This window comes from Chanos chanos, chromosome 1 (genome assembly GCF_902362185.1).
Source record: "Chanos chanos chromosome 1, fChaCha1.1, whole genome shotgun sequence".
Lineage (NCBI taxonomy): Eukaryota > Metazoa > Chordata > Actinopteri > Gonorynchiformes > Chanidae > Chanos > Chanos chanos.
Genome location: NC_044495.1, coordinates 2,271,541 through 2,296,540, shown reverse-complemented (window position 1 = coordinate 2,296,540; position 25,000 = coordinate 2,271,541). Strand labels below are relative to the sequence as shown.

At 46.7% G+C, this 25,000-nt stretch overlaps 1 protein-coding gene across 1 annotated transcript in view; it reads left to right on the top strand.

The window, feature by feature from the left end:
- Positions 1-25,000, top strand: part of ush2a (Usher syndrome 2A (autosomal recessive, mild)) — a 205,470-nt gene that overhangs the window by 18,686 nt on the left and 161,784 nt on the right. Inside the window, 13 exon segments of the mRNA XM_030774913.1 lie at positions 1-113; positions 1,470-1,691; positions 3,273-3,366; positions 8,414-8,609; positions 9,067-9,197; positions 11,557-11,752; positions 14,149-14,796; positions 17,192-17,375; positions 20,235-20,398; positions 21,061-21,219; positions 21,386-21,883; positions 23,022-23,300; positions 24,899-25,000. The exon segment at positions 1-113 is cut by the window's left edge and continues 72 nt beyond it; the exon segment at positions 24,899-25,000 is cut by the window's right edge and continues 68 nt beyond it. Of these exon segments, the coding sequence (XP_030630773.1) occupies positions 1-113; positions 1,470-1,691; positions 3,273-3,366; positions 8,414-8,609; positions 9,067-9,197; positions 11,557-11,752; positions 14,149-14,796; positions 17,192-17,375; positions 20,235-20,398; positions 21,061-21,219; positions 21,386-21,883; positions 23,022-23,300; positions 24,899-25,000 (2,986 nt within the window).

Below are 25,000 nucleotides of genomic sequence, written 5' to 3'. Positions count from 1 at the left end.
AGCTCGGAGTGGAGAGACTGGCAGTACCTGGCCCAGGACTGCAGCCTGTTTGGGATGGAGAACAATGGGCCCCTGGAGCTGCCAGATTCTGTCAACTGCCTGCAGTTTCCCAGGTACCAAAGAGATGCTGTCTACGTCTCTCTCTCTCTCTCTCTCTCTCTCTGTCTCTCCCTTTCTCTCTGTTTATTTCACAGCTAACAGGCCTTAACGCAGCTCTCTGGCAAACTGAGCTGCATCAAAGACATGTCCAGACAAGCTCTGTGTTTGATTAAGAAAAAGGCAGTGGATTTTGAGTTCTGAGAGTGTGATGAGGAAGTTTAGTGTTGAGCACTCCAGCCCAGTGTGTTCAGATCTCTTCTCTGTGTCTTATCCAGATAGCGCACGCACACACACACACACACACACACACACACAGACATGCGTGCACACACACACACTCTATCTAACCTCTAATCTGCGTCTCCAGTCTGATCATGTAAAATCAATATCATCTCATTTAAATGATGATTGGTATTTTCCTTTGTATGTTATCAGTATCATCTGAGACATGCTATGATGGTGGTGTGCTTTTTTCAGCGATATTGATTCATTTTACATGAAAAAAGTCTGTTTATTTGGAAGGGGGAGGGTGTTGTTCTGGAGACTCTGGTGAGAGTCCGATGTTCTGTTCTGATTTTTAGAGTCACGACTCTTTTTAAGACATGTCGTGTAACCCGGACCACATGTGGTTTACCTCTGAGCCACGCTGCTCTGACCACATTTTCAGCATGAGGTTTGTGAATATTTCAGGAGAAAATCAGAGGCTTACCTGTGGGCTGGCCCTGAACTTTCTCCGACAGACACGTTCGCTCAGAGTGAGCGAGAGACAGGGAGAGACAGAGAGAGAGACAGGGAGAGAGAGAGAGAGAGAGAGAGAGAGAGAGAGACAGAGCCATCCTGGCCTGGATAAGTCTTGCAGTGTTAGGTGTGTACTCACAGAGAGAACAGCTCTGTGATTCCTGGCAGGGGGGGTGGCGGCTGAATGATGGAGCAGAGGGCTGCATTCTGACGTTGATAGGCACACGCTTGTCTAAACGCACCTCTCACGTGTGCTGTAAACAGGGCTTTCTGTTTTCACATCTAACCAGTCACAATTTTTCACTCTGAAACACTAAGCAATACCAGCGTTCCACTTTTTAAACACTAACCAATTACAGCATGTTGCTTCTCAAACACAAACCAATCACGACATCTCACTTTTTAAACATTAACCAATCACAGCCTTTCTCTTATCAGACATTAACCTGTACACTAATTAAAAGTGACATCATTCTAACAATTCAGTTTTTCTTTAGTCATTCTCTTGGATCGGAGCTGATTACAACTCTGCAAGACAAAACACAAAACATGACACACAAGCTCACTGGACGACTTCATGTGATTTTTATGTTAATCACTGATGTTTTTTTGTTGTTTTTTTTGTGTGACAGTAATGTTCCTTCCTCCCACGGCAACGTCACCCTGAGCATGCTCACTCCGGAGCCTAACCTCCGTCCTGGTTACAACGACTTCTATAACACCCCAACCCTGCAGGAGTTTGTCAGGGCCACGCAGGTGAGGGTTCACCTGCAGGGCCAGTACCACACCGTGCAGCCTGGAGTGCCCTTCCGACACCGCTACTACGCCCTGGCTGAGGTCACCATCAGCGGCAGGTCAGAGGTCATCGCAACCAGCAGTCAAACATCTTTTTATTCTGATCCCTTATCAGTGTGTTAGAGAGGGATGATGTGGTTCAAACATGTCAGATGGCTTTTTTTTTTTTTTTTGCTATTGTTGTTAAACCCTAACCCTAATTTTAGCCAATTATCCTTTATGATGGAAAAATGACTAGGCTGGTTTGACCGTTTGAGCTGGATGATGTTGAAAGGACGTGTTTTTGGGAGAAGAGGGGCCAGGGAGGGCTCAGAGTAACATCCCCTCCGCCGCTCTGCCAAGGGCCTATCATTAACTGATCTGAAATGATTTTGAGTTTAACATGGGGTTACGTCCTCTCCTCACGGCGCTTGCCACTGCGGATGGGAATGATTTAAAAACCAGAGGCCTCTGCTGTTCCCAGTCAGAGAGACAAAACCCCTTTTTTCACGACATTTCACCTTTTGGAGGCATTTTGTAGTTTAAACATTTCAACTCCCACTCTGACAAGGCTGTTGAGTGTATTTAAGTACACTCAACATGGCAGAAATCTGATGTCGTACCAGTGTCTACATCCCATCATTAAACAACCTGCGTTACTATGACAGAGGTGATGATGTCACGATGCAGGAGGCAGTGGTGCCTTTCCGGTCTCCTTCTCTCTGCTCTCACTGAGCTGCTTTAATTAAGAGCTCGTTAACATGGGGGGGGGGGGGGGGGGGTGGAGATTGGGAAAGACTGGAAAAATCCCCCCCACCCTGGAGATTTTTCATAAAGGTGCCTCTCCAGCTCCCTTCATCTCTCTCTCTCTCTCTCTCTCTCTCTCTGTCTCTCTCTCTCACTTTTGTGCTGCCTTGTTAGAGGGATCCAGACTGTAGTGATGGGGTAAGGCGATGAGGGGAGAGTAAACACCCCTGGCTGTTCCCCTCGGGGGGACTGACAGTTCAAACCTGGGTGCGGAGGGGACGTGATGTCTGTGTGCCTGGTTTTAAACTGAGTATAAATTCAGCCTTTGAGATATTCCGACAGGGCGCCAGGCTGTGTCTGCGAGCATTAGTGTCAGCTTCTTACTTTCATGGTAATAACCTGCAGGCTTCCCTATCTCTCCCTCTCTCTCTCTCTCTCTCTCCCTCTCTCTCTCTCTCTCTCTCTCCCTCTCTCTCTCTCTCTGTCGTCAGGCCGATGCTTTGTTTGTGAGGTTGTTTGTTTGAATGATTGGGGGGATGAGGGTAATGCTTTTAAGCAGAGCGTCGCTCAGGGGGGACCGCGCCTCATAATCGTGCTACGGCTGCCATACACAGACCTGAGAGAATGAATAATTAAAAAACACTGACCCGCCACTGTGTCTTTTCCGTCTGATGGAGACCTGTCAGCCCGGCCGCTGTACCTTACAACACGCCGATGATATTTCCACTGGCATTTATAAATGTTGAATGGGAAGGCCTATTACGCATGCAGAGATAGAGAGACAGAGGAAAAGACAGAGAGAGAGAGGGGGAGAGAGCGAGAGAGAGAATATGAGAGAGAAAATTAGAAAAAAGGAAATGAAAGGAAGAGCGTGTTAACGACGGTCGGTCTGACGCTGTCTCCCGTCTCCTCAGGTGTGAGTGTCATGGCCACGCCAGCAGGTGTGACACCAGCGTGAATCCGTACCGCTGCGCCTGTGTTCCGGAGAGCCACACGCACGGAGACAACGTAAGTCCCCCGGGGAGAGCTCCCCATTAATTAACTACTGCCTTTTAATGACGTGAAAGACTTCACTTTAATGAACCACACCACACTCAAAAAATAGGCCGTGATGGAATAGCAGGGAGAAAGGAGGAAAAGAGAGAGAGAGAGAGAGCTCACCCGTACGCATCTCGCGTTTCCTAAAGGAGAGGACAGAAGAGGTTGTTTGGGGGGTGGGGGGGGGGGGGGGGGGGGCAAAAGAGAAAGAGGGAAGTGGTTTTGCGGGTTTCTAATCGCCATGGTCCATCAGCCCCAAGGTGTCCTCCTGATGAATCCAGCAGCGTAATTATATCTGGGGCCGGACGTCTTCCCAGCAGACGTACCATCTCAGGGAGAGAGAGAGAGAAAAGTGAGAGATAGATAGATAGATAGATAGATAGATAGATAGATAGATAGGAAGAATGAAAGAAAAGAAAGAAAGATAGATAGAAAGAAAGAAAGAAAGAAAGAAAGAAAGAAAGAAAGAAAGAAAGAAAGAAAGAAAAAGAAAGAAGGGGAAAGAAGGAAAGAAAAAAAGCAAAAACTAAAGTATAGTGATTTTGCTCTATTGCCAAAGCTTGTCCTTTCCACAGACTCCATTTCCTTTAAAGGCCTCTCTCTCTTCAGATCCTGGTCCTGCCCCATGCGTTTATCCTGTTTTCTCTGTTAAATCCTCTCTAAACGCAGCCCAGCCCTGGCCTTTCCTAAAGCAGCCACGCGGGCCGTCAGTCCCAGGTTGCCAACTTTAAAGCTGAAGTTTGGCAGTCTGAATAATTCAGCATGGGACATGCATAATTCACTCACAGATCCATCTCTCTCTCTCTCTCTCTCTCTCTCTCTGCCTCTCCCTCTCTCTCTCTCTCTCTCTCTCTCTCTCTCTCACTCTCTCTCTCTCTCCATCTCTCGCTGTGGGAGTGGGCCTGTTGTTTTCACTGAAACAAACACAGACGGTGAACAGAGGGGCAAAGGGGTAAACACTGCTTGGGTCTTGGCCCCTGAGATGCCCGAGAGAGAGCTGAGCACATGGCATTGAAGAGGGGCAGATCTGTGCCCCATGGCAGTGTTCCTACTCTGCATACAAACAGAGGCACGTCGCTTAAACCACGCATCCTGCCCAACACTGATTGGACTGTACAACTGAGGGGTCAGCCACGGGGCAGGGCTTCCTCTCCAAAGTTAGCCAAAATTTGAAACTGTCCAATGGGAAAACAGCAAACAAAAAAAGAAAAACATGCCTATTGGGCAGTTGAGAAATCCTGTTTTGTGGAGAAGTGTGAGTTGAGGAAATGTGACGGTACACACTGGACTCACTGAAACTTAGTGTTTTAAGATCCCTGCGTTGGAGGTTGTGCTGTACTTTAATGTTTTACCACTATTTTTGGACTTGTCTTGACATGTTTCAGGACAGTGTCTTAAAGGCTCGATAAGGCCTGTAAAAGATGCTTTTTGAGGACATATCTGAAAGAGGAAATGTGATTTTATGCCTGAGGTGATCCACTTGACTGCCGCTCCTGAAACATCAGTGTGTCAGCACTATGAACAGTCTTCATAGCTTTGGACATTTCTCTCTCTTTCTCTCTCTCTCTCTCTCTCTCTCTCTCGCTCTCTCTCTCTCGCTCTCTCTCTCACACACCCCCCCCCATACATACGCACACACGGATAAGCACACATTCGTAGACAAGACCTTAACAGACAAAGCATTCGGGCACTGGGAAAAGAAACAGAAAGAGAGAGAGAGGTCCAACAGAAACAGAGAGAGAGATCCAACAGAGACAGAGAGAGAGAGAGAAAAAGAGAAAGAGACAGGAAGAGGACGTGGAATGTAGTTCAGGTATCTTAATTCATATGCAGGAATCCAGGTCTTCAGACAAACGCACTGGGTGTGTGAGAGTGTGTGTGTGTGTATGTGTGTGTGTGTGTGAGATGTCAGAGTACCATGTCTGTCTGTGTAATAGCTGAGGATAGAACAAGGGGATGTTAGTGATTAATAATGAATTTCTCTGCTCTGTTAAATACAGCAGTGGAAATGACGAATGCAATGCTAATCCCACAAATTTTCCCACTGACATTAAAGTTACAAAAGTCATACGACAGATGTCAGAATGATCAGTGGGCAACCAGTGAACGTCACACTGCTCTCACACACACACGCGTGCGCGCACACACACACACACACACACACACACACACACAGATACAGATACAGAAACATACTTTCACCTACAGTCACACAAACATACATGCACATACATACACACACACCCACACACACCCACACACCACACACACACCCACACACACACACAAACAGACATGCACACACGCACACACACATGCAGCCACAGACATACATGCATGTACATCTGCAAACACACACATGTTACTTCAGATACAAACACATAGGTACACCCACATACACACACAGACGCACACATGCATGTGTGCGTGTGTGTGAAGACACACATGATCACACAAGTGCATGCAAACCATATGCTGACAGCATCATTGTACACACAGCTCCAGATCAAAGCACTGCGCTCTTAAACACTCACAGAAATGAGAGCTTTTTTTTTTTTTTTTTTTTTTTTTTTAATAAAGGAAGACTCACAGCCTGTTTATACACACATGCTTCTAAGTCTGTGTATACAAATTACGGGCCTAAAAAAGCTTAAGATATGCTGAGTGCAGTAAAGACATACATTAATATTGGTTCTGTGATAATGTCATGTTTTCTGTCTTTGTCGAGAAGCCATTATCATTGTGAGTAAAGTCTAGGCTGGATGAGTGCCCAGTGGTAGTAATATATTCAGGTGCTCTCTGGCCGCGCGTTTCCTTACGTGTTAGTGAGGGAAAATGCGGTGGCCGCGGCCTCTGCGCAGAGCATGCAAAAACACACCATTTTCTTCCAGGGCTAAAGGTCAAGCGCAGGCTCCTCCGGTGCCCCCACAGACACACCTTTCCTGGGGGAGCGTGAAATTAGCTATGGCATCCACACAGGCTTTTCACAGGAGACGGAGAGTCTGCCTCGAGCCACTGGCCTCACACACACAAGCATGCACGCACACACACACACACACACAACACACACACACAACACACACACACCCTGCAGATCAGTATTCATTTCAAATACACACACACACTGCAGGCCAGCACTCATTTCATATACACACAGACACACACACACACACACACACACACACACACACACACACACACACACAGAGAAAGACATTCCAAATACACACTCAGTACTTAAGATAAGCCATACAGACCACATACACTGCTTGCTCCATGCACAATTCTGTAGAAACACAAACACACACACACACACACACACACACAAATACACAATAATACATGCTACAAACGAACACTGGACTCTAATACAACACTTAGCAGACCACAAACAGCACATACACCCAACAGACAGGTCTAAGTTAAAAAAAAAGAAGAAGACCTGAAGCTGATTGTTCTCAGTGTTGTGTCTCAGTGCCGCGCATCCAGGCGCTACGAGTGTTTATTCTCTGATCGGCTGTGTTTGTTCCGTTAGCTCTGTGTTGGCTCTTGCTGCAGTGCTTTCACATTGTGGCTGTAATGGGCTTAGTGAGAAAATTCATGCTAACATGAGGCCTGAGATTCTCTGGCTGATTCGGATGCTGAAGAGAGAGAAGCTTTCTGAGGAGTGTGGAGGAGGAGAGATCTTCCACGCATTTCTCTTGCTCAGCAAACCGCACCCGCAAGTGGTAGCTTTTCCCGTCAGACAACTGTAAAATCATCAAATCAGGTCTGAGGCCGAAATTTCGCTTCAGAATCCAAACCGTCATTCGGCAAATCTCATGGATCAGCCACAGTTAATTTAAAGCGGACTTCCTTTCTCAGGGCCCTGTCTGAGTTCTCATGAATTTGAAACCTCCGTGGGAGGTTCAGTTTCTTTTTATATATTATTTTCTTTTTATATACGTGTATACATATGTAGCATTACTTTTAAGCTGAATTAATATTTTACGTTTGAATTCTTGTAGAGCGAGTGGTAGATAGTGCACTCACAGAATGAGCTCAGTCATGTACGTTCTAATCAGACTCACACACCATGCTCCCTGTATGTTTTCTCTTTGTCTTTTTATAAATTCATACATAAGCTCTCTGTGTGTGTGTGTGTTACAATAATAGTATAGTTCATGACGTCTGTTTCCTCACCTGTCTAGACTCGGCAGGAGAGGCGAGTGTGTGTGTGTGTGTGTGTGGTCTGTGTGTGTGTGCGTGTGTGTGTGTGTGCGTGTGTGTGTGTGTGCATGCGTGTGTGTGTGTGTGTGCGTGTGTGTGTGTGAGTGTGAGTGTGTGTGTGTGAGTGTGTGTGTGCGTGTGTGTCTGTGTGTGTGTCTGCAGGGCAGCATCCTGCTGACTGAATTAACAATTCCCTGCAGCACTGGCCCGGGCCTTCAGCAATCCCACACCAGCCACACCTGCCATCAGGGAATCCCTCGCTTCTCTCTCTCTCTCTCTCTCTCTCTCTCTCTCGCTTTCTTTTTTAAAATATTTTAAACCTCTCTCAATTAAAACTTCTCCTGCTGCTGTAATTGTAGTGACTACTTACATGAAAAAAAGAAAAAGAAAATAATCCCGTATGATCACAAAGATACTGTTTTTGGCGTTTTCTTTCTGGTTTTTTTTTTCTTCTTTTTTTAATACTGAAATATTTGCTGTGAAGGAAACTGGACCTATTGTAGCAGTTCTGCATTTAAATAATTTTTACTAAATAACCTGATTGTGGAGTGTTGGCATATAAAACGTTGAAATAGAAGGCTTAGCTGTCGTATATCCAGAGTAAATAAGCATGGGTGTGTGTGTGTGTGTGTGTGTGTCTGTGTGTGTGTGTTTGTGTGTGTGTGTATGTGTTTGTGTGTGTGTCTGTGTGTGTGTGTGTGTGTGTGTGTGTAAATAGACTTGGTGGATAGTGTGTGATTTTGGTTTCTTCTCCAGCTGATGTTTCTGTTTCTGATTCTGTTTTTTACCCCTGTTTTCATTCCACCAGTGTGAACGCTGCGCTCCCCTTTTCAACGACAAACCGTTTCGGCCGGGCAACCAGGTGCAAGCCTACAACTGCCGCCTGTGCCAGTGTCACGGCCACGCCTCCTCCTGCCATTATGACGTCACCGTCGACCCCGCCCCGGACGAGCATTTCCGTGGAGGAGGCGGAGTCTGCGACGACTGTAAACACAACACCACAGGTAGTATCGCATCATTAATCCGGAGTCTGGGTTCTCTCTGTCCGTTCCGGAATATTCTAAAAAATAAAAAAACACCCCAAAAACAGAGCCCCTAAATGAGCAGGCATAACACCATATGGCCGATTAAATAGAATTAATGAAAGTGCAAGGGTAGGGTAGGGTGAAGAGCAAATGAAAAACAGAGATAAAAACAGTAGAAATATTGGATAAGAGAACAACAGATGGAAATTTAATGGAGTAAATCAGGTCAGGCTAACGGGCCTCACGGTCTCATATGCTGTGCTTCACAACAGTGACAGCCAGGGCTGGAAAACAGTGTTGAGAAAGAGGGGAGTGTTATTTCTCTTCAGACAACATCTCTGTATTGAATCTCTTTAGAGAGAGACCATGCTCCGGTAGTATGAGTCAGTGTTAACGGACTGGTCTTTGTTTCCTGTCGTCGTTTCCCTGATGAAAGGACGAAACTGCGAACGCTGTAAGAGTCTGTTCTACAGAGAGGCGGAGTCAGTGCCGTGGGCGGAGGACGTGTGTAAACCATGTGACTGCTTCGCCGCTGGCACTGTCAACAGCAGTTTGGAGTGTGAGGAGGTAAGTCCTCCTTTCTCTCTCTCTCTCTCTCTCCCTCTCTTTCTTTCTCTCTCTCTCTCTCCCTTTCTCTCTCTCTCTCTCTCTTCCTTTCTCTCTCCCTCTCTCTCTCTCTTTCTCTCTCTCTCTCTCTCTCCCTCTCTTTCTTTCTCTCTCTCTCTCTCCCTTTCTCTCTCTCTCTCTCTCTCTCTCTCTCCCTCTCTTTCTTTCTCTCTCTCTCTCTCCCTTTCTCTCTCTCTCTCTCTCTTCCTTTCTCTCTCCCTCTCTCTCTCTCTTTCTCTCTCTCTCTCTCTCTCTCTCTCTCTTCCTTTCTCTCTCTCTCTCTCTCTCTCTCTCTCTTCCTTTCTCTCTCCCTTTCTCTCTCTCTCTCTCTCTCTCTCTCTCTTTCTCTCTGTAGTTTAGCATGCACTAACCTACACCTCAATGAAACCCCCAGCTAACCCAAGCTAAAACCCCACACTGTCCACTGACTGTTACACAAACACTGACACTCTCACTAACAGCCTCAGTGACCTTCGCACAAACCCTCACACCAACCCTAACACCTTACCCAACACTTAGCACCGACTGAACGCTGACTGAAAGATGAAGTCTTCGTGTCAGTCGCACTGTCTGGTCCCAGTTTCCCTGCTTCCCCATAACCTGAGAAGCCCAGTCAGATTGCCTGATGTCACCCTGTTTTGGCCTCACCTGCCCGTTCTGACTTCATGCTCTTCCACATGTGTCTCTTACTCTCCAGTGTCCTGTGACGCTCCAGAGGCTTAGTGCCTTAAAAAAATAATAAATGCTTTGTCAGACTGCTGGGAAAGAGATTCAGCTGCACCCTGATGTTTGAATTAGTGACGACACCTAATGTTCGGTTCAGATAATGGCATTCATCCAAATCAGGTGTGTGAGAGAGAGAGCTCCGTCAATGAGTGGGATTCCTGTCAGTGAGTTTAGTATTCACGACAGTGTTTATCAGGCCGTGTGATCAGTAATGGTGTGTTGTGGTGTGTGTGTGTGTGTGTGTGTGTGTGTTGCAGTGTTGTTAAGGAGGCAGTCCCTCTGGAGAGCCTGACACCTTTACCCCCCATCACACACACACACACACACCCCACCCTCCCCATCCAACTCCTACCCTCCTTTATCTGAACATCATGAAACCCATTTTAGCAAGACACGTTTATGTCAATAGATATACTGGATGACAAATTCAAAATCAATGCACGGGGTCGCTGCGTGTGAGATTTGTTACCTTATTTAAATTCTGTGAATGATTATTTCCGCCCACTCTCCCTCTCTCTCATGCGCTCTCTCTCTCTCTCTCTCTCTCTCTCTCTGTCTTTTCTCCCTCTTTTGTTCTCTCATCCTCTCTCTCTCTCTGTCTCTCTGTCTCTCTCTCTCTCTCTCTCTCTGATGGCTTCATTTTTGTACTTGCCTGCTGCTGGGGATGAGTGGGGCTGTGTTGGGTTTGTCTGTCTGCCTAGCAGAGGGGAAATGGCCTAGTATTGCTGTTCTGGGATATGAATAAATAAGTATGTTTGGAGAAGCCGGCAGACAGACAGAGTTGATTGTGTGCTTTGGGTTTACTGTAGGAAGCCGGCCTACTCCTCTGCCTGTGTACAGTGTAGTCTCAGCACTGTGCTTAACCTCTCCAAGGCCTGGTGCAACAGAACACACAGGCGCAGAGAGTTCATATTTGGAGATTTTCTAACACTCAGTCACTTCAGCCCAGCCAGTCCATATCCTCCCATTCAGTCTTGGTCACCATTAGCACTCTGGCTACTAGCTTACACCTGTTTGTTATTAGTGAATGCTGGTTGTGTGTGTGTTTTGTATGCGCAATGGCAAGAACATAGCTGGTAAACACAGCGTTAAGCCACTCACCTCTTAGTGACCGGGCTACTCAGGTGTCTGACCTGCCACCCCCCCTCCACACACATGCACGCATGCACACACGCACACACACACACACACACACACACACACACACACACACACTCGCGCACCTCATGTGCGTAATTGAGATAAAGAGAGCAGGCCAGTGGCCCATGAGAGAGAAGGAGCGAGAGAAAGGGAGAGAGAGAAAGAGAGAGAGAGAGAGAGAGAGAGAGGGAGTGAGAGAGTGAGAGCGAGAGAAAGAGAGTGAGAGAGAGAGAGAGAGAGAGAAAGAGAGTGAGAGAGAGAGAGAGAAAGAGAGAGAGAGAGAAAGAGAGAGATAGAGAGAAAGAGAGAGAGAGACAGCGAGAGGGAGAGAGAGAGAGAGAGAGAGAGAGAGAGAGAGATAGAGTAAGTTGACCATCCGCGGCACGCTCACAGTGCAGTGCCTGAGCTGACTAATTGGAGCGAGCTCTCACGTGATTGTCTCTTTCCTCTGCAGATCGGGGGACAGTGTAAGTGCAAGCGACATGTGTCTGGCAGGCGGTGCAATCAGTGCCAACACGGATTCTACAAGCTGCACTCCTCTCTGGCCGGCGGCTGCCAGCCCTGCGGCTGTAATACCGCCGGGACACTGCGGGCACATATTACCTGTCACCAAGCTTCAGGTCAATGCCAGTGCAAAGCTCACGTAATCGGTAGGAATCAGGCCGCATTCTCCCTCATCTCTCTCTCTCTCTCTCTCTCTCTCTCTCTCTCTCCATCTCTCTCTTTCTTTCTCTTTTAACTTGTTTGTTCTGTCATAGTTACGCACAACATGACCAAAATCAGTCAAAACAAACATCTTTTCCCTGAATGATTCACCTATATTTGTAAAACGGTAGTGGTTGTGTAATTTTAGTTTCTTTGTATTTTAATTGTTTTTTGGTTTTTTGGGGGGTTTTTTTTGGAACGATGCATTTCCACATGCACTTAAAAGCTCAGTATACTCGGTATGTAAATATCATGATTAAACTGTTCAGTGCAGCCCTAGCCAATCGGTCTTTTTTTCTTCTTCTTTTTTTTTTTTTTTTTCCTTTTTTTCATCAAATTTACTGCTAGCTGCAGCCAAATGGATTTTTCTTAAAGCTTTTCCAAGCATCCCAGGTCCTTTGTGATAAATCTCCTCCGTTTTTTTTCTTTTTCTTCTTCTTCTTCTTTGTGCGCCTTTGAAACGTTTCTTATGAAATGCAAACGAACGTTACTCAGAAGATCATGTATAAGCCCTAAGCCTGGAAATCAAGGGCCACCACCTCATTTTAATTTTGTAATTCAATGCCAAGTTGATTATAATAAACTGCCCCTGTCTGGGTTATTTTTCATGCTTCTTACAAGACCTGCTTCTTTGTTTGCTACTCCCACAGGTATTTTTCAGAAATTAGATTTGATTATAGCAATTTATTACCTCTAGCATATTTGAGGCTAGCAGCAGCTTCGTAAGAGGAAAATTTATCAAGCGCCCAAACTACTGTGTGTACACAATGCACTTTGAAATGTTGATGTATGAGAATATTATTCAGAGAGCATGACTGATAAAGTGAGGGCGTCACCGTAGCAACGCCAGCAGCGTCCCGCTCCGTGCGTGTGGCCCGGGCGCGTTGCACTCACACACCCGGGCCATTTCATTTTAAAACAGAAGGGGGGGGGGTCAATGTGCCTGACCCACATTGTAGTGGATGTTACTCTTATTTAGCTGCCTGGTAGGAAATAACAAACACCACCAAAAAAAAAAAAAACAGCCATATGTGTTTTTCTTTGTTTATTTGTTTGTTTTTGGTGTTTATTGAAACCTAGCAACTTCTAAGCCTACATGCAAGAATAGTGCCGTTACGCTTTACCTTGCGTGTGTGGTTTTGCTCACGTACACGCGTGTATATTTATATAAAATAATCCAAAGGCCATAAACATGTCGGCGTTGTTCCGTGGGCGTGAAGAGTAGGGGTGAATTCATCAGTGTCGTGTTGTGCATTTAACATAATGTTGTAATGAGGTTAAACTGTGGGTAGGGAGAAATATTAATATCTGTAAATTCATTAATGCGAGGCTGCTATAGTGAAATGGGAAAGCTAGCAGTGTGTGTGTGTGTGTGTGTGTGTGTGTGTGTGTGAGAGTTTGCGGGACTTGTGACTCTAAACGGCATGCCCTGTAGGCTCAGCTCGGCAGCATTAAGAATAGATTGCCTGTCAGGAATATGTATGGCATATTCAAATAAGCACCGTTCATATTTAAAAAATAAATAAATAAATAAATTTTAAAAAAGGGCCGCTGATATGATTTGAATCCATGTAGACCACTTTTTAGGGGTTTCCAAATGAGCTGTAACTCCTTCTCTGCCTCATAGTTATTTTTACATCTTCCTGCCTTTCCCCCCTTACTTGTTAATTTATTTATTTTATTTTTTTATTTTTTTCTCTTAGTGAAATTACGTGCTATGCCTGGGGTGGACCATCCATCATTGTAAAAAGGGTCTCACTTAATGATGACATTTTACATTTTATTATTTTTTTTTTCTCCCCTCTCCTCTTGTTATATTTCACACTTTCATTTTATTGTTTATTTAGCCCCGTATCATGCCCTGTTAAAATCCCCGCTACAACTTTCATGCAAAGGCCGTCATCAGGCACATTTTCATAGGAGGTTCGGTAGAGATTTGCACCATATGCCAAGATTAATTTGACAAGCTTTAGTCATGCAAATTAACTCTCTCTCTCTCTCTCTCTCTCTCTCTGAAGTGACTTAGACAAGTGTTTCTCAGTTCCTGTTCTGGGAACCCACTAAAGCACACATTTAGGTGAACACCAGACACCAACACACCTTCTTCATGAAGACTAGAGACTCAGTCATCAGTAGACGTGTTGAATCAGGTGTGGCAGTGCTGGGCTACAGCTAAAATGTGCAGGGCTTACTGGTCCCCAGGACTGTTCTGAGCTGGAGAATAGCTGAATTAAAATAAGACTAGAGTTTGGATTTTTGACATGTGCTACAGGGAGAGGGTGTGAGTGAAAGTCTCATTTGAACTGTACTCATGTTTTTAACCCTCTGCTCTCTTCCCAAGGCCGAACCTGTGACCGCTGTGATTTTGGCTTCAAGTTCCTGAACCACAGTAATCCTGACGGGTGTGTGTCGTGCGACTGCGACAGCCGCGGCTCGGTGAACCGGTTCTGTGACCCGTTACTGGGCCAGTGTGAGTGTAAAGAGCACGTGCGAGGGTTGCGGTGCGACACGTGCGCTCCGGGGTTTTATGGGCTGAGCGCCGGCGGATCCTGCCAGGCTTGTGACTGCGACGCGGCCGGGACCGTCCCGGGCACCGTCTGCGACCCGCTGACGGGGCAGTGCCAGTGCAAACCCAACGCGGAGGGTCGACGGTGCAGCTCCTGCAGGGACGGGTACCACAGCCTGGACAGAACCAACTCTCTGGGCTGCCTGGCCTGCCAGTGTGAGCCCGCCGGAACCACGGATGGATCTAACATCTGTAACAAAACCACGGGACAGTGTGTTTGTGAGAGGGGTGTGGAGGGACCACGGTGTGAACGCTGTTCGCCACACTCCTACAATCGGACCTCTGCCGACGGGTCGTTTGAATGTGCAGCCTGTGGCTGTGATCCACTCGGTACCGTACCAGGTTCCGTGTGTGACCCAGATGACGGACAGTGTGTGTGTCTGACCAGGCGGCATGGACAAAACTGCAGCACCTGCCGAATAGGTGAGTGTGTTCTGCCCTAGAGAGTAGTGAAACCTGAAACAGCCGTCCTGTGTGCGTGTCTGTGTGTGTGTGTGTGGGTTTGTGTGTGTGTGTGTTTATGTGTGTTTCTGTATGCATTTGTTTGTGTGTGTGTGTGTGTGTGTGTGAGTGTGTGTGTATGCATTTGTTTGTGTGGGTGTGTGTGTGTATGTGTTTATGTATGTGTGAGTGTTCGTTTGTTTGCGCGCGCACGCGTGTGTGTGTTGTGTGTGTATGTGTGTGTGCGTGTGTGTGTGTGTGTATGTGTATGTGTGTGTTAGTGTGTATGCGTTTGTTTGTGTGTGTGTGTAAGTGTGTGTATGTGTTTATGTATGTGTGTGTGTTTGTTTGATTGCGCGCGCGCGCGTGTGTGTATGCATTTGTTTGCGTGCATGTGTGTGTGTGTATGCGTTTGTTTGTGTGTGTGTGTGTGTATACTCATTAAACTGAATGGCAGTGGGTGATTGAGTGAAGGACTCATTGGAGAGGCTGGGTTATTTGCAGGAGCACTTGGCCACCTCATGGTTCTCTCTTCAGCACCTTTGTTTTCACCGTCTTTTGCATCACAAAGTGGCCTTTCTTCCCTCTGACTAATGGTTTCCTTACATTCATTTCTGGCCCTGTTCTGCATTGTCTTCCTCGCCTGCTACAGATTGTCCAGCAGATGAAGTGTGTTTGGCAGCGGGTGTTAGAGCAGCCACAGGACATTCCCCACTAACTCAGAGCCAAGCTATTGGCTTTCCACTGCTGCTCTGGAGGCTGTGTACCACAGGGAGACAAGAGTTAAACCCCCCCCTTAGCCCTGCCCCCGACACAATGCTCTTCAGTAAGCAGTGCCTGTAGGGGAGTGTGTGTGTGTGTGTGTGTGTGGGTTGTGTATGTGTTGGGTGTGTGTGTGTGTGGGTGCTGTGTGTGTGTGTGTGTGTGTGTGTGTGTGTGTGTGTGTGAGGGTGTTGTGTGTGTGTGGGTGCTGTGTGTGAGTGTGTGTGTGTGTGTGTGTGTGGGTTGTGTATGTGTTGGGTGTGTGTGTGTGTGGGTGCTGTGTGTGTGTGTGTGTGTGTGTGTGTGTGTGTGTGTGTGTGTGAGGGTGTTGTGTGTGTGTGGGTGCTGTGTGTGAGTGTGTGTGTGTGTGTGTGTGTGTGTGTGTGAGGGTGTTGTGTGTGTGTGGGTGCTGTGTGTGAGTGTGTGTGTGTGTGTGTGTGTGTGTTAGGGTGTTGTGTGTGTGAGGGTGCTGTGTGCCAGGGGTTAAGGGTCAGTTACTCTCCTGGCCAGCAGAAGCAGCTGGGCCTTTGTGTTGGTAATGAAGATTAACCATCAAAAAACCTCAGTGTTTACTGTAAACCCCACCAGCTCAGTTTACACACCAGAGCCAAAGAGTGGACTCCACTTTTCCATATTTTGACAAATTGCTTTACCCTTTTTTTCCCTTTTTTACCCATTAGTCACAGTGGCGAGAGAATTGAGGATTTAGCGTTTTTTTTTTTATCTTACTTTTTAAATTTTGTGCACCACTGTGTGTACACTCACAACAAAGCATCAGCAATTTCCAAATCACAGCCTGCTAAGGTCTCCTGAGGTTGTCTGTAAGAGTCTCTTTTTAGTGCAGTAGAAAAAAAAGCGTACCGCAAACATGTTTTTACAGCCTGGGAAAAAAACAAAAAAAACAAAACAAAACTACATTATATTCAAGGAGCTGAAGATCTAAAGACCAATAAGAAAAATATGAAATTCTACGGTAAGCAGACAGGGATGTATGGCTGGACCCCCTGCCCCCCACACCTGATGAAATAGAGTGGATGTACCTTCTGCTCGGTTCTGCCTCCAAAGCCGGGCCTCTCATAAAGCATGTGAGTGGAGACCGGGCCTGGCAGGAGTAAATTGAAAGCGCGGAGAGAGAGGGGGAGATCCATCTGGGAGGTTGATGACTGTGTTTCTCCCCCTGCTCTCCCCTGGCCGCGCGTGCCGCGCCTCCTCCCCCCCACCCCCCAACTCCCCTGCACCCCCCTCGTATTTCACCTGAGGGGAAGCAGCCCGTGATTGAAACATCTCAAACTCGCCACCCCATGTCTGATTGATGTGCGGAAGAGCCTGACGGAGCCCTGGAGACCGAGCCCATTCCCGCTCTTCCTCAAGAAACAGACACAGAAGTGGGACACTGCCTTTTCGTTAATAAGGTTAGAAGGTGCTGGTGCTGGCAGGGCGTGGAGTTTGTGCGTGTGTGTGTGTGTGTGTGTGTGTGGGGCAGGGTGTCTCCCAGGAGATTACGCTCGCTGGGTTCAAGGCTCTGAAATGTTAAGAATGGTCCGAGCTGACGTGGGGTTTTTTTTTTTTTTTTTTTTTGCTTTTTGTTTTTGTCTTCTTATTGGTCTCGTTTCAGGGTTCTTCCTGTCTGATCGGGGTACGAGCGGATGTGAGGCATGTGACTGCCACCCCGTTGGAGCTGTGAACCAGGCTTGTGATCCGGACACGGGACAGTGCGGGTGCGGTCACCCGTCGCTCGCCGGACGCAGGTGTGACCAGTGCCGGCCGCTCCATTACGGTTTTAATCCAGGCATGGGCAGGTCAGCCTCACAGCTTTCAAAACCATCATTTAGTTACAGACACAATGACAGAGACTGGGCACTGAATCCCTCAACAGTGACGCACCACAGAGCACAAACTCCTTTAAACAATAATCCGGTACAGGCAATAAAAAATGATCCACTTCAGTCAGTAAGCTCCAAACCCACACAGGTCCACAACGGCCAGCAAGCCCTGAACCATCCTCAGTTTTAACCAGCTCCCTTAGACTGCCCGTCACTCTACTCAAATACTCTAAACCACGTAGCACTGGAAGCAACACTCCTAGTTGTTTAGGAGGCTAGCAGTGTTGTGGTTTGAGATTGGAATCTCACGGTGAAGAAGACGCTGCTTTACCAAAGCTGCATTACCGAAGCTGCATTAAAAAAAAAAGGAAAAGAAAAAAACAAGTATGTTCCCAGGGCACTCAGTGATCCTATATTAGAGATGTAAAACAACCAGGAAGTTCTGGAATGTCAGTAGTGTAAACGGTCAGATGGTTCTAGAATGATCAGTCATGTAAACAGCCAGAAGGCTCTGGAATTTCAGCAGTCGGTAAACTCTGTCCGCCCTAGAACATCTGTAGTGTAAACACAACGAAGGTCCCCAAATATCAGTAGTAAATATACTTTGACCTCCTTAAAATATGAAATATCAACATCAAATACCAATTGGGTAAAAGGTCAAATCAGCTATTAAAGCAGCTTGTTTTTCTAAACGGAGCCAAGCCTGATGCTCTTGGCACACTTGATTTGTTGCTAACATCACATCAGGTGTAATGACACCAGTCATTAGGCGTTTTAATGATATACCGTCTCACACTAACCTTCCGTAAACATATGACTGTAAATAAAGAAAACAAACAAACAAGTAAAAAAATGTGAGTTCTCACCAGCCAGTGCATTAGAATATTATTTTTGTCCTGTGTTCCTGTTTTTTGTTTTTTCTTTTTTGTTTTTCTCTCTCTCTCTCTCTCTTCCTGCAGCTTTGCTTTGATAGTGTTGTCTGCTCAGTTCTCAACTCTCATGTTTATATGGCCAGGCTTGTCATTGAATGACCTTGTACGACGCTCGTAGGGAAACATTAAACGCGCGGCCCATGCTGCGTGAAGCCGGGGAAACAGTGGGACACGTCGTAACTTTCTCACATATTAACCGTCATTTACCTTTAAACGTTTTCCGAAAATAAGATTTGAGGGCCTGACGCACAGTGTGTGGAGGGAGCATTAATTGCGGCTGGCAAAGACGCGAAACACAGGGGCGCGAGCGCGCGCGCGTGTGTTTTTCAATACATCAGCGGCGTGACTACTGGACATCACCAATTGTTAATCCATATGAGGCGTGACAGATCGTTGTGTACCCAATCCATTCAGCCCCGCTCGCTAGCCGGTAAGGATGAAAAATGAACTATTTAAACTGATTACAAGGGAAGCTTTAACTGCACCGGGAGATTCAACACAATCAAGGTTTCTTTATCTAAATATTATAAACTCATTTATCCACTCGAAATCAATACGGGCCCTGCCTCTTGTTTTGTTTTCCTATTTCTCCGCTGCTGCTGCAGTCTATTCAATTCGAAGCAGTTAAAAAGCCCCAATATGGTTATGAACCGCGTACCCCATCTCTGGAAATGACGGAGTGTGTACTCCACTCACAGTCCTGTTGGAGTATGCACTTAACCTTGGGGAAGGGGGAAAAAAGGGGTTTTGGTTTTCCAAGAAGCGGATCGTGTTTGTCTCCCGATCTGTGGGCACACGCAAACAGAGTTATCTTTTTTTTTTTTTCCCCTGTTTACTCGATGTGCCGTTTGGAGATCGTGTTCAGTCAGAAGTTAGATTTGCAATTTCCTTTCTGCCTTATTTCTACTTCAAACCCCCCCCTCCCCTCCCTCTGCTCCAAGACGATGACAGGATAATAAAGTTTGGGGGGGAAAAAAAACATTTACTGTGGAACAGTTTTTGTACATGAACTTTAGATGTAGGACATTTTGAAAATGAAAATGATTTTGGCTGGAGTAGCAGTAGTTGTTGTTCAAAGCCCTAGCCTGTTCAAAGACTTAAAGTGATATCTGAACACTTTTACTTTCTACTGGAATAGATAGATAGATAGATAGATAGATAGATAGATAGATAGATAGATAGATAGATAGATAGATAGATAGATAGATAGAAGTTTTGAGATCTGCCTTATTCTGGTGCGTTTGCCGTCTTCTCCTGAGGAGTCAAGGTCGAACCGCATTGTGAAACGGGTGGTTTAGCCCAGGCCTGCCTGAGCTGACAGGACAAATTTGCGGCTCATTAAGGGTCCGTGGCTTTTATCGGCTGCGTCAGAGGGTGTCAGGCGCTCACCCAGGTCTTGCCCCACCAGGGTCACTCCACGCCTGACCCTTCAGCACCCCCGAGAAAAACTCACACCCAACCAGCCAGCCATCTGTGAATGGCACCATTAAGCGGTGGTGGCAAACTCAACAAAAACCGTTCAAACACACACACGGACACACACACACTTACACACGCAGACACACACACACACACACACACACTCATAAAGATGTGAAACTCATCATACAGGCTAACACTAGTGATTCCCTGTGAAATCACAGGTTTTTAGTCTGTAAATAAGCTCTCACTTGTAGCACTTTTTTGCTTAATTACCCAATTTCTATGACCTTCACCAAGACTGGCAATGTGACTGCTACACTCAAGAGTATTTGGCAAGACTGGTTCAGCCTGCGTTCAGATGTTCTGATTTTAGCTGTTGAGTTTTTGTGTGCATGTGTGTGAACGTGTGTGTGTACTTGTATGTGTTTGTGTGTTTGTACGTTTATATATGTACATGTGTACGTGTGTTCCGTGTTTCCAGGTGTGAGGAGTGCGGGTGTGACGCTGCGGGCAGTGTGAATGTGTCGTGTCATCCTGAGACCGGTCAGTGTGTGTGCAAAGCTTTTGTAACTGGGGAGAAATGTGACACCTGTGTCCAAGGAGCCAGTCACATGGATCCAGACAACTACCTGGGATGCAGCAAAGGTAACAACACACACACACACACACACACGCTCACACATTCACGCACAAACGCTCACACACACACACACATGCACACGCTCACACACTCACACACAACACACACGCGCGCACGCGCACACGCACACACACACACACACACACACGCACACACAACACACACACACGCACGCACACACACGCACACACATGCTTACACTCACGCATCTCTTAAAGATCTCATTGACATGTTGGTTTATTTCGTTAAAATGCTTTACTTAAAATATTGTACGAATGTAAACTTTTTTTTTGATAAGATCCTCTTTTTTTTTCATCCTCTGGATGTTTACTGATGTCTCCATCATGAGAACTGTGTTGTGGTATACTGCTCTTGCTTGTCTTTTATGGCCCTTAATGGTGGTATGTTCTGGAAGGGCAGGGGTCGGATGGGGAGATAACGTCACAGTTAATGCCTAAGGCCGCTACCCCTCGCAAATTTGTTTTATTAAGTTAGAGGTTTTTATGCATAAAGCATGTTTGTTTCTGTGGGGTTTTTATCGTGGCCAGTCTGTTCCATTTGCCGGCGGCTGGGTCTTTAACCTTGTCACTTTTCCTCCATCTGCCTGTTATTTACTCGCTGACTTTAACAAACACTAATCGTCTATTTTAACCCCCCCGCTCCCCAGCACCGTCCCAGCAGCCCCCCCCTCTCGGCCAGGCCCTGGGCTCCAGTGCCATCCAGCTCACCTGGAGCCCCCCCGACTCCCCCAACAGCCACTTACTCATGTACACCCTCCACCGAGACTTCAGCAACATCCACTCTGTGCAGAGTCACTACCCCTTTGGTGAGCATTCATTCATTTCTTCCCTCTGATACACATTTGTGTGTGTGTGTGTGTGAGGGTGTTGTGTGCATGCGTGTGTGCGTGTGTGTGTGTGTTTACAGACTTTAATTTCATTGGATGATGTGTTGTTTGTTTTTGCTCTTTTTCCTTGGCCCTCCACGCACAGAAGCGATGGCGTTCACCGATGACGGTCTCTCGCCGTATACGGTTTACTCATACAGACTGGTCACCAGTAACATCCACGGCAACACCAGCAGCACACCAGTCCGGATCCGCACTCTGGCCGCCGTACCCGACACGGAAGAGCTCCAGCTGAACCTGTTGGGCCGAGCCGGACCGGACCACGCGCGCTTCAACTGGAGCGAGCCCGTGAACACATCCGGGCCGGTGGAGAGATACACGCTCGTCTCGGTGGACGAGCGGAGCGGAGAGGAACGGCTTCACTACACGGGGCTGCGGACGGAGGCCACGGCCGGAGGCCTACAGCCCTTCACCCGCTACAGCTTCACCTTACAGGCCTGCACCAATGGAGGCTGCGCCCAATCAGACGGCGTCACCGTGGTCACCGCTCAGATCCCTCCGCGGGACCAGCCGCCTCCCACAATCTCCACCCTCGGCCCAAACCAGCTCCACCTGCAGTGGGCCCCGCCGACCAGACCTAACGGTACTGATCCATGTTTGTGCCCTTTCGCTTTCAGGCAAGGAGAAAGAAGCCATCAGACTGTAATGGCCGCGGCGCGTACCATGCTGACTCCTGGGTTTCATGCAGGTCGAGCATCCTCGAAAAAACACATTAGAAACAGGAGGGGAGTTTTAAAACGAGTTTCAAAATGAGTTTAAATACAGTATGAAAGAATCTCCATAAGAGCGTTTATTGAGAAACAGTCACATGCGTGGTTTTTTTTAAAGCATTATTGAGTTAAGTTGTCTACAGTCTCTAGACACGTTGCCGTGGACACGTTCGTCCTGTTCTGGCCAGGCAGACACACGGCACTTCTGCAGTCCCAAGTGTGTTTGCGGTTGTGCGTGCGCGTTATCATCTCTTCTAGTCTTCACGTAGCTCCCAACTATATTACAGCGGTAATGAGGAGTACCATTAAAGGAATGGTGTTTGAACTTTGCCTGGATGAAAATGAATTCGGGGAGAATATTAATCTACAGCTGACTGAGTGAGTGAGTGGGGGTGAGGCCTTGGGTCCAGGCGGTGTTTTGCAGGAGGAACTGATAGATTAGCCGCGTAATGGAGGCATTTTCCACATTAAAGACTGTTGATTAGTGCATACAATTAAGTATTGTGCCTCATGCTATTGAAAGCATGGCAAAATATCCTACTGTATATCAGTGACATTCATTGGCAGTTATCACGGCTTTCCGAAATTAGCTCATTAATGGGAACCATTATAAAGCACCCTCGGAGAATTCCCCCTCGGTGAATGTCTCCGTCGTTTAATGGTGTCTATCTGATTCTCCTGCCTGTTTCAAACAGCAACTGAAATTGTCTGTTTTGAACAGACAGTCCCCGCCTCTACCAGAAATATCTGTCATGTCCCAAGTCTCATTTTACCCTTTTTTCTTTCTTCTTCTTCTTCTATTTTTTTCTTTCTTGATGAAATTATCACACGTGTCAGTTTCGTGTGTCAGATTCTCTCTCTCTCTCTCTCTCTCTCTCTCTCTCTCTCTCTCTCTCTCTCTCTCTCTTTCCTTTCTTTATCTTTTCTCTCTCTCTGAGTATATATGTGTGTTTATATGTATATCTCCTCTTTGCTCAATTTTACTTCTCTAACACGTGTCTGTCTTTGCAGGTATAATTATCAGGTATGAGGTCTTCATGCGGGGGCCCAGTGAGTCATTGAGAAAGCTCTCCAATCACAGCTTTGAGCGCAGAGTGTTCCTCAGCAGTGGTTGGCTTGATCTCACATCAGTCTTGGACTCAGCCAATAAGAACGCTCTGACTCCCCCTGAAAACAGCACCGTGGTGATGGATCTGGAGCCCTTCTCTTCCTACAGCTTCAGAGTGCTCACCTTCAACATGGCGGGCAGCACAGTGTCAGAGTGGGCCACCGGACGGACAGCCGAGGGAGGTCAGACGCGCACACACACACACACACGTATACACACACACACACACACACACACACCCACACACACACACACAGACACGCATACACATGTACACACACACACATAATGTCTCACACACGCACACACAGGCACACACACACACACACACAGGCATACACATGTACACACACACACACACACACAGGCATACAGGCACACACACACACACACACACACACACACACACACGCACACACAGGCATACACATGTACACACACACACATAATGTCTCACACACACACACACAGGCATACAGGCACACAGGCACACACAGGATCACAGGCACACACACATGTATACACAAACACACAAAATGTCTCACACACACACATGCACATGAACACATGTATACACACATACACATACACACACACAAAAAGTCTCACACACACACACACACACGCACACAAAAAGTCTCACACACACACACACACTCACACTCACCAACACATGCACACAAACACTCTCTCTCACACACACACACACAGCCCAGCACTCCCTCATCCACAAAAACCGTGTGCGTGGGGGTTCTTATCTCACCATTTGAATTCCAAAGAGATTATATGCCTCATTAGGACAAAAACTGTGCCCCAAACAATATTTAAAGTAGTGTGTAATAACCATAAATTACTCCTCACAGTGGAGAGCATTGGCCTAGTGCACGTGGGGAGAAAAATCCATACCTTTTCTCCCTGTGAACGTATTAGTTTTGTCTATCTGATATAAGCTCCAGATTCCTCTGGAGAATTGATTTTTCAATAGATGCTTATTAAGTGGTGAGAGAGAGAGAGAGAGAGAGAGAGAGAAGGAGAGAGAGAGAAAGAAGGAGAGAAAGAAAGAAAGAGAGATGGAGGGAGTGTTAGGGAAGTGACAGCTCACCAAACCTGCAAAACAGAAAATTAACATAAACATGTTTATTGTGGGTTTTGTTCTCTTTCTTTCTTTCTTTGTTTTTTTTGTTTTTTTTTGCTGGCTGTATTTCACCATCGACATTGTGCTGGAGAGCATGTTGGCAGAGCTGAGTGAGGCTGAGTAAAGCTGGGTCTGTATAGCCAGAGAGAAGACAGGCAGAAGGCTGCTTAGTGTTTCTGTCAGGTTCCCTTCTGTATTTTGACACAGAGTGGGAAATAACACAGCTCTGTTTTCATACTGGAGCTTGTTTTCATTTGACAGTGCACAGCTCTGAAGGGCTTTTACAGCTTTGCTCTGTCAGTGATTGTGTTAAATGAAAAAAAAAAAAAAAGAAAAGTTAAACAGCTGTTTTCAGGCCAGTCGGGGACTGCAGGGACTGCAGTTGTGGAAATTGCGCGCGGAGCGAGGTAATCAAAAACGTATCGTGTGAACGGAGTCGTTTAGTGTGGTTTCATGCCCAAAATAACGCTGATTTGTTGCTTGTTTTCCTCTCAGCCCCTGGCGTTTTTTGCTCGTGTACTGTCTCTAACTGGATTAAAATGGCAGAATAAAAACAGAATAAAAACCAACCTGACCAGTTGTGCGTCTGATGGGATTTTGGTAAGACGGCGCTAATTTCACGGTGACATACGTCTCTCTCCGCAGTACCTGAATACATGCCCCCGCCCCAGGTCTCCGCCCTGTCCTCGTCCTCTCTCAGGGTGACCTGGACAAAACCCCGGGACACAGACGCCAGGGGAGAGGTCA